The sequence below is a fragment of the Muntiacus reevesi genome, chromosome 7, assembly GCF_963930625.1.
Source record: "Muntiacus reevesi chromosome 7, mMunRee1.1, whole genome shotgun sequence".
Taxonomy (NCBI): Eukaryota; Metazoa; Chordata; class Mammalia; order Artiodactyla; family Cervidae; genus Muntiacus; species Muntiacus reevesi.
In genome coordinates, this window is record NC_089255.1 from 12922128 (window position 1) to 12935822 (window position 13695).

The 13695-nt window shown below is 50.2% G+C and overlaps 1 protein-coding gene across 1 annotated transcript in view; it reads right to left on the reverse strand.

The window, feature by feature from the left end:
- The window catches only part of MEGF11 (multiple EGF like domains 11), a 380180-nt gene that overhangs the window by 237325 nt on the left and 129160 nt on the right, over window positions 1–13695 (reverse strand). Inside the window, exons 3-4 of the mRNA XM_065941975.1 lie at window positions 9366–9467; window positions 4675–4775 (exon numbers count right to left, since the gene is read on the reverse strand). Of these exons, the coding sequence (XP_065798047.1) occupies window positions 4675–4775; window positions 9366–9467 (203 nt within the window). The remainder of the gene's footprint in view (window positions 1–4674; window positions 4776–9365; window positions 9468–13695) is intronic.

Below are 13695 nucleotides of genomic sequence, written 5' to 3' on the forward strand. Positions count from 1 at the left end.
ATCCTTTGCCACAATGGGTGCAGAGAGGCAGACGGACCTGCCCAAGATTACACAGCAAGTTGGTGGCAGGATCAGCTAAGGCTCTCACTCCCAAGTGAGTGTTCTCCTAGCACCTGCCAAGAAACAGGCTCCAGGAATATGGTTTAGGAGGGAGGTCAATATCCCCCTGCCCCTTCCCAGAGCACAGGTGATGTTCTTGTACAGGGTCCCAAAGACTCGGGCATTGGATGGGTTCCCCCCAGGCTCTGGTGAACTTGGAGGTTTTCAGGTTTACAAGCTTCTCATCTAGCACCCAGCATCCTGGCCCATCCTTCACCCTCTCACTACTATTTCTTCCTCTCACAAGTTCCCAGACTTGGGGCCTCCACTCTTTGTGGAAAGGTGATAAAGCCCATAGGGGACTGGCTGGTTCCCTCTCCCTTTTCTCCCATCATAATAAGCAGGAACAGAGTCCTGGGAGTGGCTAACACCCCCACCTGTCATGGGCTGAATCGTGTCCTGCTAAAATCCATCTGTTGAAGTCCTGACTCCTGGCAACACAGAATGGGACCTTATTTGGATCTCATAGAGGTAGTCTGGTTAAAATGAGGTCATCAGGCTGGGCCCTAATCCAGTATGACTAGTGTCCTTTAGTGGGGAAATTTAGAGACGTGAACAAGGAGAAGAAAGTCATGTGGAGAGTAGAATTATGGCGCCACAAGCCCAGGAACTCCCAGGAGCCAGGAGAGAGGCCTGGAACAGATCTCTGCTCACAGATGGTCCCTCAGAATGGACACCCTGATGCCCTGATTTTGGACTTCTAACCTCCAGAATGAGCTTCCCAGATGGCAAAGTGGTGACGAACCTGCCTGCCAATGCAGGAGATGCAAGAGACACAGATTCGATCCCTGGGTCCGGAAGATCCCCTGGAGGAGGGCATGGAAACCCACTCCAGTGTTTTTGCCTGAGAAATCTCACGGACAGAGGAGCCTGGGGGGCTACGGTCTGTGTGGTCGCAAAGAGTCAGACACGACTGGGAGCCTGAGCACACACACAGCCTGCACAAACTCCAGAGTGGAGAGACAATACACTTGCTGATTAAGCCACGCAGACTGTGGTGCTCCACAATTCTCGGCCTGTGACCTGCTCCTCATTCCTTGTTTCCCGTCCATCCTAAAATCACCTCCATGGACATCCCTCTCTGCACTCCATCCCCCCAGTGCCGATCAGCACATAAATTACAAGTGCCCTAGCACCGAACTGGCCCCCAGGAAGATATGGGGATGAACTTGAAGTAGGTAGAGTTGGCAGCATCAAAGGATCTAGATCGAGCCTGTAGACCCAGGTTCAAGTCCTAGCCCTACCCAGTTGTGATTTGGGAACCCAGGAGAAGTCCCTTCCTCACTCTGGATCTTACTGTCCCATCTGTATTGTGATAAGATTGACTTCCATGATCTTAGAGTTTCCTTCCGGCTGTGAAATTCTGCCATTTTTCAGTCTAGATAATATTTGTTTGCAATCATTTTTGTACTCTTCCCTAGAAACTTACTGTTATAACCTCACCTCAGGATCCACTTGCTTCACGAACCTCTTCACTCACTCCCATTACCCTCCACAATTTTTTTTATAATATTTCTTTTATTTATATTTATATATTTGACCATGCTGGGTCTTATTGCAGCATACGGGATCTTTGATTTTCGTTGTGGCATGCGGAATCTTTAGTTCAGGCATGCGAACTCTTAATTGTGGCCTGTGGAATCCAGTTCCCTGATCAGGGATTGAACCCATGCCCCCTGCATTGGGAGCACAGTGTCTTAACCACTGGACCACCAAAGAAATTCCCCCTACTCTCCCTCTCTCTCTCACTAGTCCAAACCCATTTCCCTTGAACAGGCCCCATTAGTTAACATATTTGCAAGGCAGGATAACATAGGCATTTAATAAACACTGGGTTGAAACACCCTGTGATGTCTTCCTCTTCTGCAGCTGATTTCTCATTAATGCTCAACAAGTGGGTGTGGCTAAAAAGACAGCCTCTCCTCTCAACTCCTTTATACACCCTGTTTTCCAGAGATGCCTGTCAAAGCACGGAAAACGCTCTGTTGCACATATTCATGAACCAGACCACCTCCTCCCACCAGGCTGCAGGCTCCCCAAGGCAACAACCATCACTCCTTGGTGTCTACATTCCCCATCATTTGCATAATAGGAAGCAACAAACATAAGTGGAGTGGATAAACACAAGCATATGGCAGAAACTCTTCACTGTGGTCCAGAGGACCCCATAAAGGTTTCAAGGGATCCATGAACGCACGGAAATTGTGTACAAAGAGCTGTGTGTGCATGTAGGTTTATCTATGTGATATGCATTTGCCCAGCGAGAGGATCAGTGGACTTCTGAGAAATTAAAGGTCAAGACTGAAAAAAATATTAAGACTGAAAACCAGGAAGTAGGGAGGTGACACGTATTAGCCGCTACCCTGTGCTGTACCTGGAGGTGAATGTACCACTATTCCCGTTTTGCACGAGTGGACACTGAGGTTCTGAGAGGGGCCATCTTGATTCCTGAAGAGACGCAGCAGGTCCAGAGTGGCTCAGAGAAGACTCGAGCCAGGCAGCCCAAAGTCAAATCCTATCACTTTCTAGCTGTGTGATCTTGGTCACATTTCTTAATGGCTCTGTGACTCAGTTTCTCCGTCTGTAAAATGGGAGAACTAAGGGTAGCGACCCCAGAGGGTTGTTGCGAGGAGTTGATGCCTTAATGTATGTAAAGTGATCGAAATGGTGCCTGACATGGGGTGTGTAGGCTGAAGACAATGATAAGGAGGACAAAGAAGAAGATGCTGGGAGGGGCAGAGCTGAGATGCAAACCCAGGCTGTGTGACTCTTGCCCCTCGGAACCATCACCCAGCGTGCGCAATACCCCATCTCACTGCTGAAACTCTGTGGTGCCCTCCTAGGAAAAGCCTCCAGCCCTGAAAGTGGCTTTTCTAGCGTGGCTTCCTGGACGTGACAGGCCTGTGGCATGGACGCAGCAGGCAGTCTCTGGCTGTTACATAAGGAGAAAGTGAGAGGCTTTAAGCTGCCCTTCCTGGTCAGCAAGGCTGAGCCTGTGCAATCAGGACACTCTGCTTCTCCTCATCTTCATCTTCCAAGAGCTGTACCGACATCCACTAATGGAACTTAGAAAGGCGATGTGCCCATCCATTCCTGGAGCCCTTGCTGATGACCAAAATTCCTTTATAATTTCGTTGTGCCCTGAGCGCCAACGGGCCACTCACATCCATCCTGCTCAGGCTTAATGAGTCCCGTGTCCACCCCACACCTGATTCTCACTCTGCTTGAGCAGCCAGCAGCAGCAGTAAAGCCTTGGTCCTGATCTCACTTCTACACCTGGGTCCCCTCAGTGGCCCTCTCGCGAGGCAAGTGTCGACCTGGGCCTTGTTCCAGCCCAGTCCTCTGGCCTGCTCCTGGCGAGCAACCTTTTGGGATTTGCTTTGGGTGAGTATCTTTGTACTTTTCTTGCGAAACCATCATTATTGAACCCATTTGTGAGAGCATTTTTCATTCATTCCTATAATGCAATTAGGATCGAGTTTCTTCAGCATTAGGGGAGATGTAACATCAGTAGGGGAAAATTGTCATTTCATTCCCAACATCAATACGCCCACTCTGCCCAAATTCTCTGTCTGGTGCTAACTTGGTTTACCCTCTCAAAAGGCAAGGAGAATACCAAAAAGGAAACTCACTCTCCAAATTAAGAGGCAGAAGCTTTGGGGCTGGATTCTTCTCTCAGCCATTAAACAGGGGGCTCCTAGCTTTTCTGACACTCTTCTTCAGTGGAGGGAACCCCTAATGCCTAGTAGAAAGCTCCATACTGGCCCTCTCCATTGTTCAGAGGTGAGTAGGAAAGAGTCCCCTAGAGCCTGACAACAGGGCCCTACAATCATTCTTCCAGAGAGTTTGAGTGACTTGCCCAAAGCCACATGCGTGTGAGGCTGAGACCGAACCCAGAACCCAGATCTGCAGGCTCCTGGGTGTCCCCTACTGCAAGACAGTGCCTTCTACCCACAGGCCTGCAGCTGCCAGAAACCTAGCCCTCATCTCTCTGGGGACACCGAGGCTTCGGTTTTCTATAGACAAAGAGGGGAAGAGTTGACAGGTATCTTTCGTGAACCTACCTTTTCTTCAGTGTTTCCCAGTCCTTTTTGGAAATCCTCCCAATTACTGGAACCAGCCTCTTTCTGTCTTATTCTTGCCATGCTCCTTCGAGGTACTACAATCTTGCCATCCAAGGATCTCACCTTCCCTGTTTCCTCTCCTCCATCCCTCCATCCAACCACGCATCTCTCTACGTCTCCATCCATTTATCCACTCAGTTCTTCTTTCCTCCCTGCTCTGTGCCAGGCCTCAGCACTTCTTCCCCATTGCTCCTCAGGGCACCCACTCTAGAAGAGTTCACTACTCTCCTGACCCCATCAAAGCCTAGAACTGACGTGCTCACATCCACCCTCTTAGGAGGCCGATCTGATAGACAAATTTGTGCTAAGGTGTTTGCACCAGACCCATTATCGCCCCAGAGCTGGCAGCAGGCAAGGACTTCTGGAGCCCTCAGGTCACTGCCCAGGGCCTGGATGACAGCCCCACCCCACACCCTTGGTCCCCCTGCCCGTCCCTCCCCCCACCACGTACGTATGCAGAAGTCTCCATTCTCATAATAGCCAGGACAGCACTGGGATCTCCGCCGGTACATCGTCCGCAGCCCACGCCGATACGCCGTCTTATAGCTGATCCTAAGGCACGGGAGAGAAAGCCACTTGAAAGTATTGAAAATCAATCACTCCTGTTAGAATGATATTTGTGTTAAGCTATATCAAGGATGCCATTCAATAATGACTTTAAAATGCATGGCAGCTTCGAATATGAAGGAACACAATAAAGAAAAATCGATGGTGAGATCCGGGCCATCATGAGACAGATGTATTACTGACTCGGCAGTGTTTGCTACACCGGCTGATTTTTCCCCAGTCCCTTCAGAGTGATATTTAGAAGGGCTGTAGAAGATACTTTGGGGGTTACACTGTAGATGATAACTGGAGGCTTCTCCTGAAAACCTCCAGACTCAGGGCTGGAGCAGCCCATGGGGTGACCTGGACAGGAGTTGGGCCCTGAGAGTGTCTATGCCAACTGCCACCACCCCAACCATGACTGCTCATGGCTCCTTGGGGATTGGCCCACCCAACTGGAGAACCGAAGCCAAGTCATCCAAAGGACCCCTGAGTCTGACTGGGTCCCAGAGAGCAGATCAATCTCCCTCACACCAAAAATAACACCGCCTGGGGAAGAGCTGTGCATGCCATCTTGGGAAGGCTGAGAACCAACACCAGCTCTGCAGAAGAAGCAGCTAAGATCCAGAGAGCAGAAGCTCAGAGGCCTGGATTCCAGTTCTGATGCTGGCATGGGTGTTGACACTTCGCCCTGTGCCAGACACACTTGTAGGCAAAATCTCATTCCAGTCTCTCTCTGAGACAGTAGCATTAATATGCCCCCTTTTATGTGTTTATTTTTCTTTCTTAGAGTTTTTCTTCTTAATCTGTTTTATGAAAATCCCCCTTTGTTTTATGGATGAGAAAAGTGGGAAGTTAAGGACTTGCTGAAGATCACACAGCTAAAAGTTTCAGAGCCAGGATTCAAACTGAAGTCACTCTCATTTCAGAGCCCCTGGGTCTAACCCAGTGGGAACTGAGCCCTGAGCCAGTCCCTACTAGGTGGCTTGCTAGGCTTATGGGATTGCCCTTGTGAAGCAGTAAGACAAGGGAAGGGATGGTGTGAGGACTGAGCCCAAAGGTGAAAGTGTTAGTCACTCAGTTGTGTCCCCATGGACTGTAGCCCGTCAGGCTCCTCTGTCCACGGGATTCTCCAGGAAGAATACTAGAGTGGGTAGCCATTTCCTTCTCCAGGAGATCTTCCTGACCCAGGGATTGAACCCAGATCTCCTTCATTACAGGCAAATTCTTAACCAACTGAGCCGCCAGGGAGTCCTTAAAGAGGGAGTCAAAATTGGGTAGACAGGCAAAGCCCCTTCCTCACACACAAGGTCAAAATGGAGGAGATTTGAAGTGGTTATTAAAGACCAGAGAAAGGAAATAACTCCCCAAGGTCAAAGTTAGACTCAACCCGAGTCCTTGGGACTTGAAGCCAGAGCTCTTTTACTTCTCCATCAGCACCCCAGGAGAGCCAGCCCTGGGGACCCCTGCTCGGGGGGGCAGAGCAGAAGGACCCCATCACTGGAGATGCCCATATTCTGCTTTAACATGGAGGGTCAGGCTAACTTGGGCAGGGAATCTGACAGTATGGGCTGGGCCAGCCCTCCCAGTCCTTACAGTGCTCACTTTATGACAAATGACAGTGTGGGACTCCAGGGAAATCTGTGATATTTGGGAATGTCGTAAACTAAGGTCATTCTACTTTGTCAAAAGCCCATAATGGAAGGTAAGCCAGCCTCCAAGCAAAGCTACTTCCCCAGCACAGGAAGGCAGCTCCCGGCAATCTCAGGAGTTGTACAAGCCTCCCAGATAAAGAATGACTCAGGGTTGACTCAGAGGTCATGCAGTCCATGTCTCCCAGCAAACAGGGTTATCCCCAAGCCCTTCCAGTGGAGAGGCAGTCTCAGCATCATTAAAGCCTCCCAGGAGAGAGGTCCCCCATTGCTTCCTGCTTGCCCATCTTTGCTGATTCCCGGTGCTGGGGTGGCTAACAGGAGACAGAAGGGGCCAGAGGCCAGGCTGCTATCAGATGGATGCTGTGTTCAAACAAGACATCCCACACTGAAGGAGACTGATGGCACAGCTGTCAGCATGCATGCTCCAGGGCATCAGGAAAGCGGCAAAGCAACTCAATAATTTAGCAAAATAATTCATGTTCCAGAAATGCAACCTATTTTAATAAGCAGCCGCTCACTCACCCTTCCCCAGTGGTGATGGACGGCAGCTCCAGCCTCCAAGTACCCAACAAAGCCGCTCCTCAGAGCAAACCTGGCTCTGGCACAGGGTTTGACAGAGTCAGAGAGGGAGCAGGACTTCTCTTTCTGCCTCTGCCTTTGACCAGGGCGACAGGCAGCTACCTTGGCAAATTGGGGGAGGTGAAGGGGATGCAGAAATGGCTGAGTAGTTCCTATCAGACCCACTCTCCTGCAAACAGCTATGCAATCTGGGGTGGGGGGGTGGTGTGGGGAGAACAACCTACCTAAAAATCACTAGAGAGAGAACAAAGGCAGATTTTGGAGGGAAGTAGACACTTGGAAGAAGGGAATGACATGGGACAAGATGAGCCCAGAGTCAGGTCCCAGTCAACAATATTCCAGGTGGCTAAAACTCAGATAGAGGACACACTGCCTTACTGGTTTGAAGAATCATAGGACAAGCTGAGGGTGAGCCAAGTAACTAGAAAGTGGCAAAGAAAACCCTAGAAAGGAGAGAACCACAAAGAGAAAGTCGCATATTCTTTGTAAAACATTCTGCCCAAAATTCTGGCCCTAAATTGCATGTGTGGAGGGCAGGTTACAAACAGTCCAGAAAAACCTGAAAACATTGAACTTTCAGAGTCTGGAAATTGAGTTTAGCCAAATTAACTAGCTGCTAAAACAAACAACCAGAAACAACAATATAAGAGAACATAAGAGAATTCAGTCTCTTTTGTTCATAATGCCCAGAATACAATTCAAAATTACTAGACACATAAAGAAACTAGAAAATTGTACCTTTATAAAAGAAAAGGCAATCAATGAAGACCAACTCTCAGATGACCCAGATGTTAAAATTAACAGACAAGGATTTTATAGCAGCTATTATATCTATGTTCAATGTTTCACAATATTTCACAGCAAGTTACTAGCAAAACCCCCAAAGAAAATGAGGACTTTGGCTTTTCAGCACAGAGCGAGTTTCACTATCCATGTTTCTTCCCAACATGATTCCTACATAACATCAGAGAGCATCCAGGCCCACAAGGAGGAAGCAAAAGAAATCAGGAGGCAACACAGATGCCCAACAACTAGGAAACAGGCCTACCAGGCATCCTCTTTCTCACTGACCCTTCATCTGCTGAATTATCACTCCCTTAAGTAACAAAGCTACCTTGCCTGTAACTAACCCCTCAGTTTTCTCCACTTTCCCCTGCTCTTTTCAAAGTATTTTTACATCCCTGACCTCACTGGACCCTATAGGTATATAGGGCAAGTGTTCAAGTGTTAGTCACTCGGTCTTGTCCAACTCTTTGCAACCCCATGGCACTAGGGAGAGAATGGAGGAAGGAAGAGAGAATGTGTTTTGTTGGATGACCCTGGGCAAGTCATTCTATATTGGGATTCCCTGTGTACTCATCAAATATGTAATGACCTGCCAGGCTCCTCTGTCCATGGAATTCTCCAGGCAAGAATACCGGAGTGGGTAGCCAATTCCTTCTCCAGGGGATCTTCCTGACTTAGGGATTGAACCCAAGTCTCCTGCATTGCAGGTAGATTCTTTTCCATCTGAGTCACTGGGGAAGCCACGTAGCACAAGGGTCATTACATATTTGATGAGTCCACAGGGAATCCCAAAATAGAATGACTTGCTCAGGGTCATCCATCAAAACACCTTCTCTCTTTCTTCCTCTTTTCCCTCCCCAGTGCCATCAGGGCATGGCATCATTTCCAGGAGGGCTGCAGACAAGGGAGCAGGATCCCCATGTGCAGTCATTCAGATGGAGCTCTTCCCACGGGCAGCATGGCTAAGGCGCCAAGAGGTCCTGGACTCAAGCCTGCTCTCTGTTCTCCAAGCCAGGTCCCCTGGGTGGGACTACATCTGCTCCAACAGGAGCCCTCTGAGGTTAGCTTTCCCCCAGAAGCAGACCCTGAGACAAGGATTCAAAAGCAAGCAGTTTATCTAGGAGGTGATCCCAGGAAGCACTGGGAAGGGTATGAAAAAATGAAACAGGGAAGTCAAGGCAGCCATTCAGGGTGTGCTTTTGAGCAGCTCACTGCTGTGGTCGCCTGGGGTTCCATCCCCCTGAGGACCACGAATCTTTGCAGAACAGGCCTCAGAGTTGGCCCCTCTGCCCTAAGGGTAAGGAAGCTGAGATATTCTTCCACTAACTCCCCATCTGCTATTGGGTGAGGGATGCCCCCCAAGGGTAATCATTCTTGAGCACTTTCCACCTGCCCTGCAAAGAAGCCCTCAGCAGCACCTCTTGGGTGAATACCAGGAGGGTACCAAGGGGATACAGGGGGTGCACTGACTCCATCTGCTAGGAGGGCTTTTCACCAACTTGTAGGAAGGTGAGCCTGAGGGTGCCTCTCCCTTCCCTCACCCACCCTCTACCTGCTATCTGAGAGAGGTACTCACCTGTGTCTGGTACACTTGAACCAGTTGAGGATGTCTGTGCAGCGCGTGTAGTAGATCTGATCAAAGGGGTGTGCATATGATTCTTGGACGGTCACGGCATAGCTGAGAACCAGACAGGAGATGGAAGCTGTGGTCAGTTCTTAGGAGGTGGAGCTGATATTCAGGATGGGGTCTCTCTTCCCGGGGGAGCCAGGCCTCCGGCAAATGTCCAGGGCTCCAACCTCCCCTGCCTGACTCCATTCTCCTCCTGCCCTGGGTACTCTCAAGTTTCAAACCTTCCTGAGCCCAGGTAAGATGCAGGACACACCCCTTACTGTCTTTTGAAGCTCATCTTCTCAGCTCATCTTCTGAAGTTCTAATTCATTTGTTCATTTAACAGAAAATGAATAAAGAAAAGTTTGCATTTATTCTACTTGGTTCTGGAAGGCCCAAAGCCAGCAATTTTTAAAATACTTTATGCTTGTTCAGATCTTTATGGTTTTCAAAATGCATGTATGGAAGCTGATCTTTGCTGCAACGTTATGAAATATGTGGTCACATTTTATAGATGAAGAAATAAAGGCTCAGAGGTAGCTTGCCCAGGTCACACAGCTGGTTCCAGTAACTGTTCATATTTGAATGTCCAATGTTAAGTATTTTAAGCCCTCTTAATCTTCATCTTATATGGTAGGTAGTGGCGTTGTCAGCCTCATCTTACAAATGACAAAACAGCATCAGAGTGGTTAAGTGATTTCCTCAAGGTCACCCAGGTACCCTCTGCTCTATTATGTCTCTAGTATAACTGGGGATGCATTGAGGCCATGCCCCCAGACCTCCTGATCAAAGTGGCATCTTGTTACCTGCCTATTAGCTATAAACTGGACCAGTGGGTAGAAGCCACTGGGAAACAGCTCTCAGCTTTACCAAAATAAGCCTTTTTACCTGCCCACACTGGCAGGAACGCTATGAGAAAGCAGTCACGCCGGGGTGGAAAGTGAGGATCACACTTTCTGTGCAGGAGGAGAGAGGACCTCAGCTGAGAGTTCAGGAATTAATTTTGTGTCAGTTGGTATATCAGCACTTCCCCAGAAGGCTCACTGACTTGGGCCAGATGGCCAGTCCAAGCTATAAAAGCCCGTCTGCTGTGCCTGAGGAAACTGTCGGTTTACTTGAGGGAGGAGGGCTGGGGCAGGCCAGCCCCCTCGAGTGGATCCCCAGCAGGCTCACTGCCACCAGAAATGTCGAAGGTCTCTAGCTCAGGAAGAGGAAGCCAGGAGCTGCCAGCGATGCACACGGACTCGGGATGGTGGGAAATTCTCTCTCTGCCGCACGGAGGATGTTAGGAGGCGCCTGCCGAGCCGCCACGCCAGCACCTTAGAGATGCGTGTCAGAGGCACACGTCTATGCGGAAATGACCCGGACCCGTTCACCTCCATGCTTGGAGAAACGGAGCTCGTCACCTGCCCCTGACATCCCAAAGCCCCTTCCGGCTCTGAAAGTCTATGACCCTGGGCTCCTGCATCTCTGCTGAGTCTTAGGGGCAGGAGAACAAATGGATAAGGCTGCAGGGGCTCTGGGTCAAGTCTGAGCTCTGTCACTTGTTAGCAATATATCCTTAGATATGACACTTAAGCCTCTGTAGATATGATACTGGTATAAGCCTCCATTTCCATGCCTGTAAACTGACGATAAATATTACCAGGGACTTCATACAATTACTGCGAGGATTATGGGAGGCGAGGACAGCATCTCTCAGGGTGGTGGAAGGTAAAGCAAGATGACACGGGTAAAATGCTCAACAAAAGATATTACACAGCTTAATGGGCATACCATCAGTGCCTAATAGATGCTGGCCATCACCATTAGATGACTGGCAGGAACTCAACTCCTTGCCGGGCGCCGAGGGAAATTCCTTCCTGACCACAGTAGGGAATGGGGAGCAAGACCCACACACTGACCAGACTCCCCACCTAGGGGATCAGGTGTCCCTCCCAGCACAGATAAGAACAGTGGGTGCTCAGAGAAAGGGCATCAGCTCAACAGAGGCGGTGGGGAGAGTGTCATGGGGTACAGACCCAGCTCTGCCAGGGGGCCCTACACCGAGAAAGTCAGACAACCAGACCTTGAGCCAACTCCAAGCTTCCGGGTGAAGTGTGTGCCCCTGGCTTCATGGCTGGGTGGTTTAACATGCTCATTTGCCAACATGCTAATGAGGGGCCAGATTAATCTTGTAGAGCTGGGCTTTACTAGCCAGAGGAGGTCTTTCTGTTGGGTTTTACAGTGGAGGGGCATAATTAAGGAGGAGCCTGCCAGAAGCACTAATCCAACTGGGAAACTCTCCCTAAGTGGTCTCTGGGGAACAGGGTGTGTTTCTGGAATGACACAGACTAGACTCATCCATGCACAGCTGTCAGTGGAGCTCAACTGGAAGAACCACAAAGAAAGGGGTGCCTGGTGACACAGGCCTCACTGCAGTCTCCCGCCTTGGGGCTGGAGAACCCCTTGACCGCCTTTCAGCTGCTGGAGTCTCTCCTCATTCACCCATCAAAGCAGTAACTCAGCTGATCGCCCAGCCTCTAATGCCTGCTCAGTGCAGGTTTGGATCAGAATACTTCCACATTCCAAAGGAGTTCATGTTGGGCAGATTTAGAAAATTAGAGAGTTTGGTTTAAATTTGAACTGACCCACTGGTACACATGGCGCTCAGAGAAGAGGGAAGTCAGGGCGGGCTCTGCCATCAGGGAAGGCTTCCTGGGGGAGAGGTCGAGGCACTGGGAAGGCAGAGGTGAGCAGACAGGAAGGAGGCCTCCCAGAAGCTAGGATATAGCACAGACATCAGCAGGAAGCAATGGTACCCCAGCTGGGAAAGGTGGATGAGACGGGGCTGCTGAGACTGAAGTCTGCAAAACCAAAGACTAATGTGGAAGTCACTGCTTTCTCCTTCACCCACTGGGAAAAAAAAAGGTTTACATTCCCCCAAACTGGGAGGGGTAAAAGGCCTGGAATCCCCTCAGAGTCACGTGGAAAGCTTATAAAACTGTATCTGCATAGGCTCTGCCCCAGACCTAGGGGATCAGAGTCTGGGCAGAGAGGACCCATGAGACTCTGCTTTTCATCTGCTCTTCAGGGGGCCTGATGTGCAGTAGGATCTATGTTAACTGTCTGTGCAGAGCTGAGTCGTCAATAAGAAAAGACATAATTGAACTTCACGGTCCTCAAAGCCCTTTCAGGAAACTGGTACCCTGATCACCCAACAAGCCTGTAAGGCAGGGGTAACTCTGCCTCCTATTTCAGAGAGATGGAGGTAGGCTGGGGGTGGTTCAGAGACATCCAAAAGTCACAGGGCTAACAGATGGAAAACTCCAGGTGAGCGAGAACCAGGATCTCATCACTGACTGCATCACTGTTCCTCCCACTTCCCCAAAGAGGGGCAGCCCCCTTCCACTCCAGTCTTTCCACTCCAGTCTCAACTTTGTGGGGACCCTCACAGAGCACCTGGTCACTGGAGACAACGGCATCCCTCTGCCCCCTCAGCCAGTCTCTCCAGGTCCCCCAGGGAGGGGACACCCCCTGCCGTGGGGCTGGGACATTCACCCTCACGGGCATGGAGCATGATCCCCTCCCCCACTCACCAGCACTCCTCTACCACCCGCTTCCCCCATCGGGTCCCCATCTTAATTTTATTCATTTGATTTATTAACATCTAAGTGGCAGAGTCATCCTGGTCAGCATGGCCAATCAATTCCAGGGTTTAATTCGGTTTTTCCTGATTGGGTCTCTGGTCACTGTCTTTCTGCTCACCAAAATCAATACTTTCACCTTGTGCTTCAAAGTCAGGTCCTCTACAGGGCCCTGGCCCGTTCCCCCTGGACCCAGGGCCGCAGCCAGAATGCAATTGCCCTTCCCCGGTCAGCCCACCAGATAGGAAGCTGCAGGGCCCACTCACCCACCCTCCCGGGGCAGGCTGCTGGCCGCCCCACACGTCCGAGCTGCTGCACTGCTGCCGGTCCTGGGAGACCAGGAAGGCACTGCAGCCTCAGAGAACAAAACCTCTGGACCACAGCCCCTTCTCCTCATCTTTATACGGGTGGTCACTGAACCCCTCTGGAACTCTCTTTCCTCATCTGTAAAGTGGCTGGTAGTGCGAATTCAGGAAAGAAAGTGTCAACGACCAGACAGCCTCATTTACATTGCCTGTCACTCAGCGCCCCCACCCTCATCCCCACCCCCATGGTCTCAGATAGAATCTATATGGGTTTGGCCTGCCTTTCAGGATCTGTGCTGTGTCCCCAGCTGGACTGCAGGCCCTTGGGGGATGGCTTCCCAACAGTGCCAAGACCAGAGTGAAGCC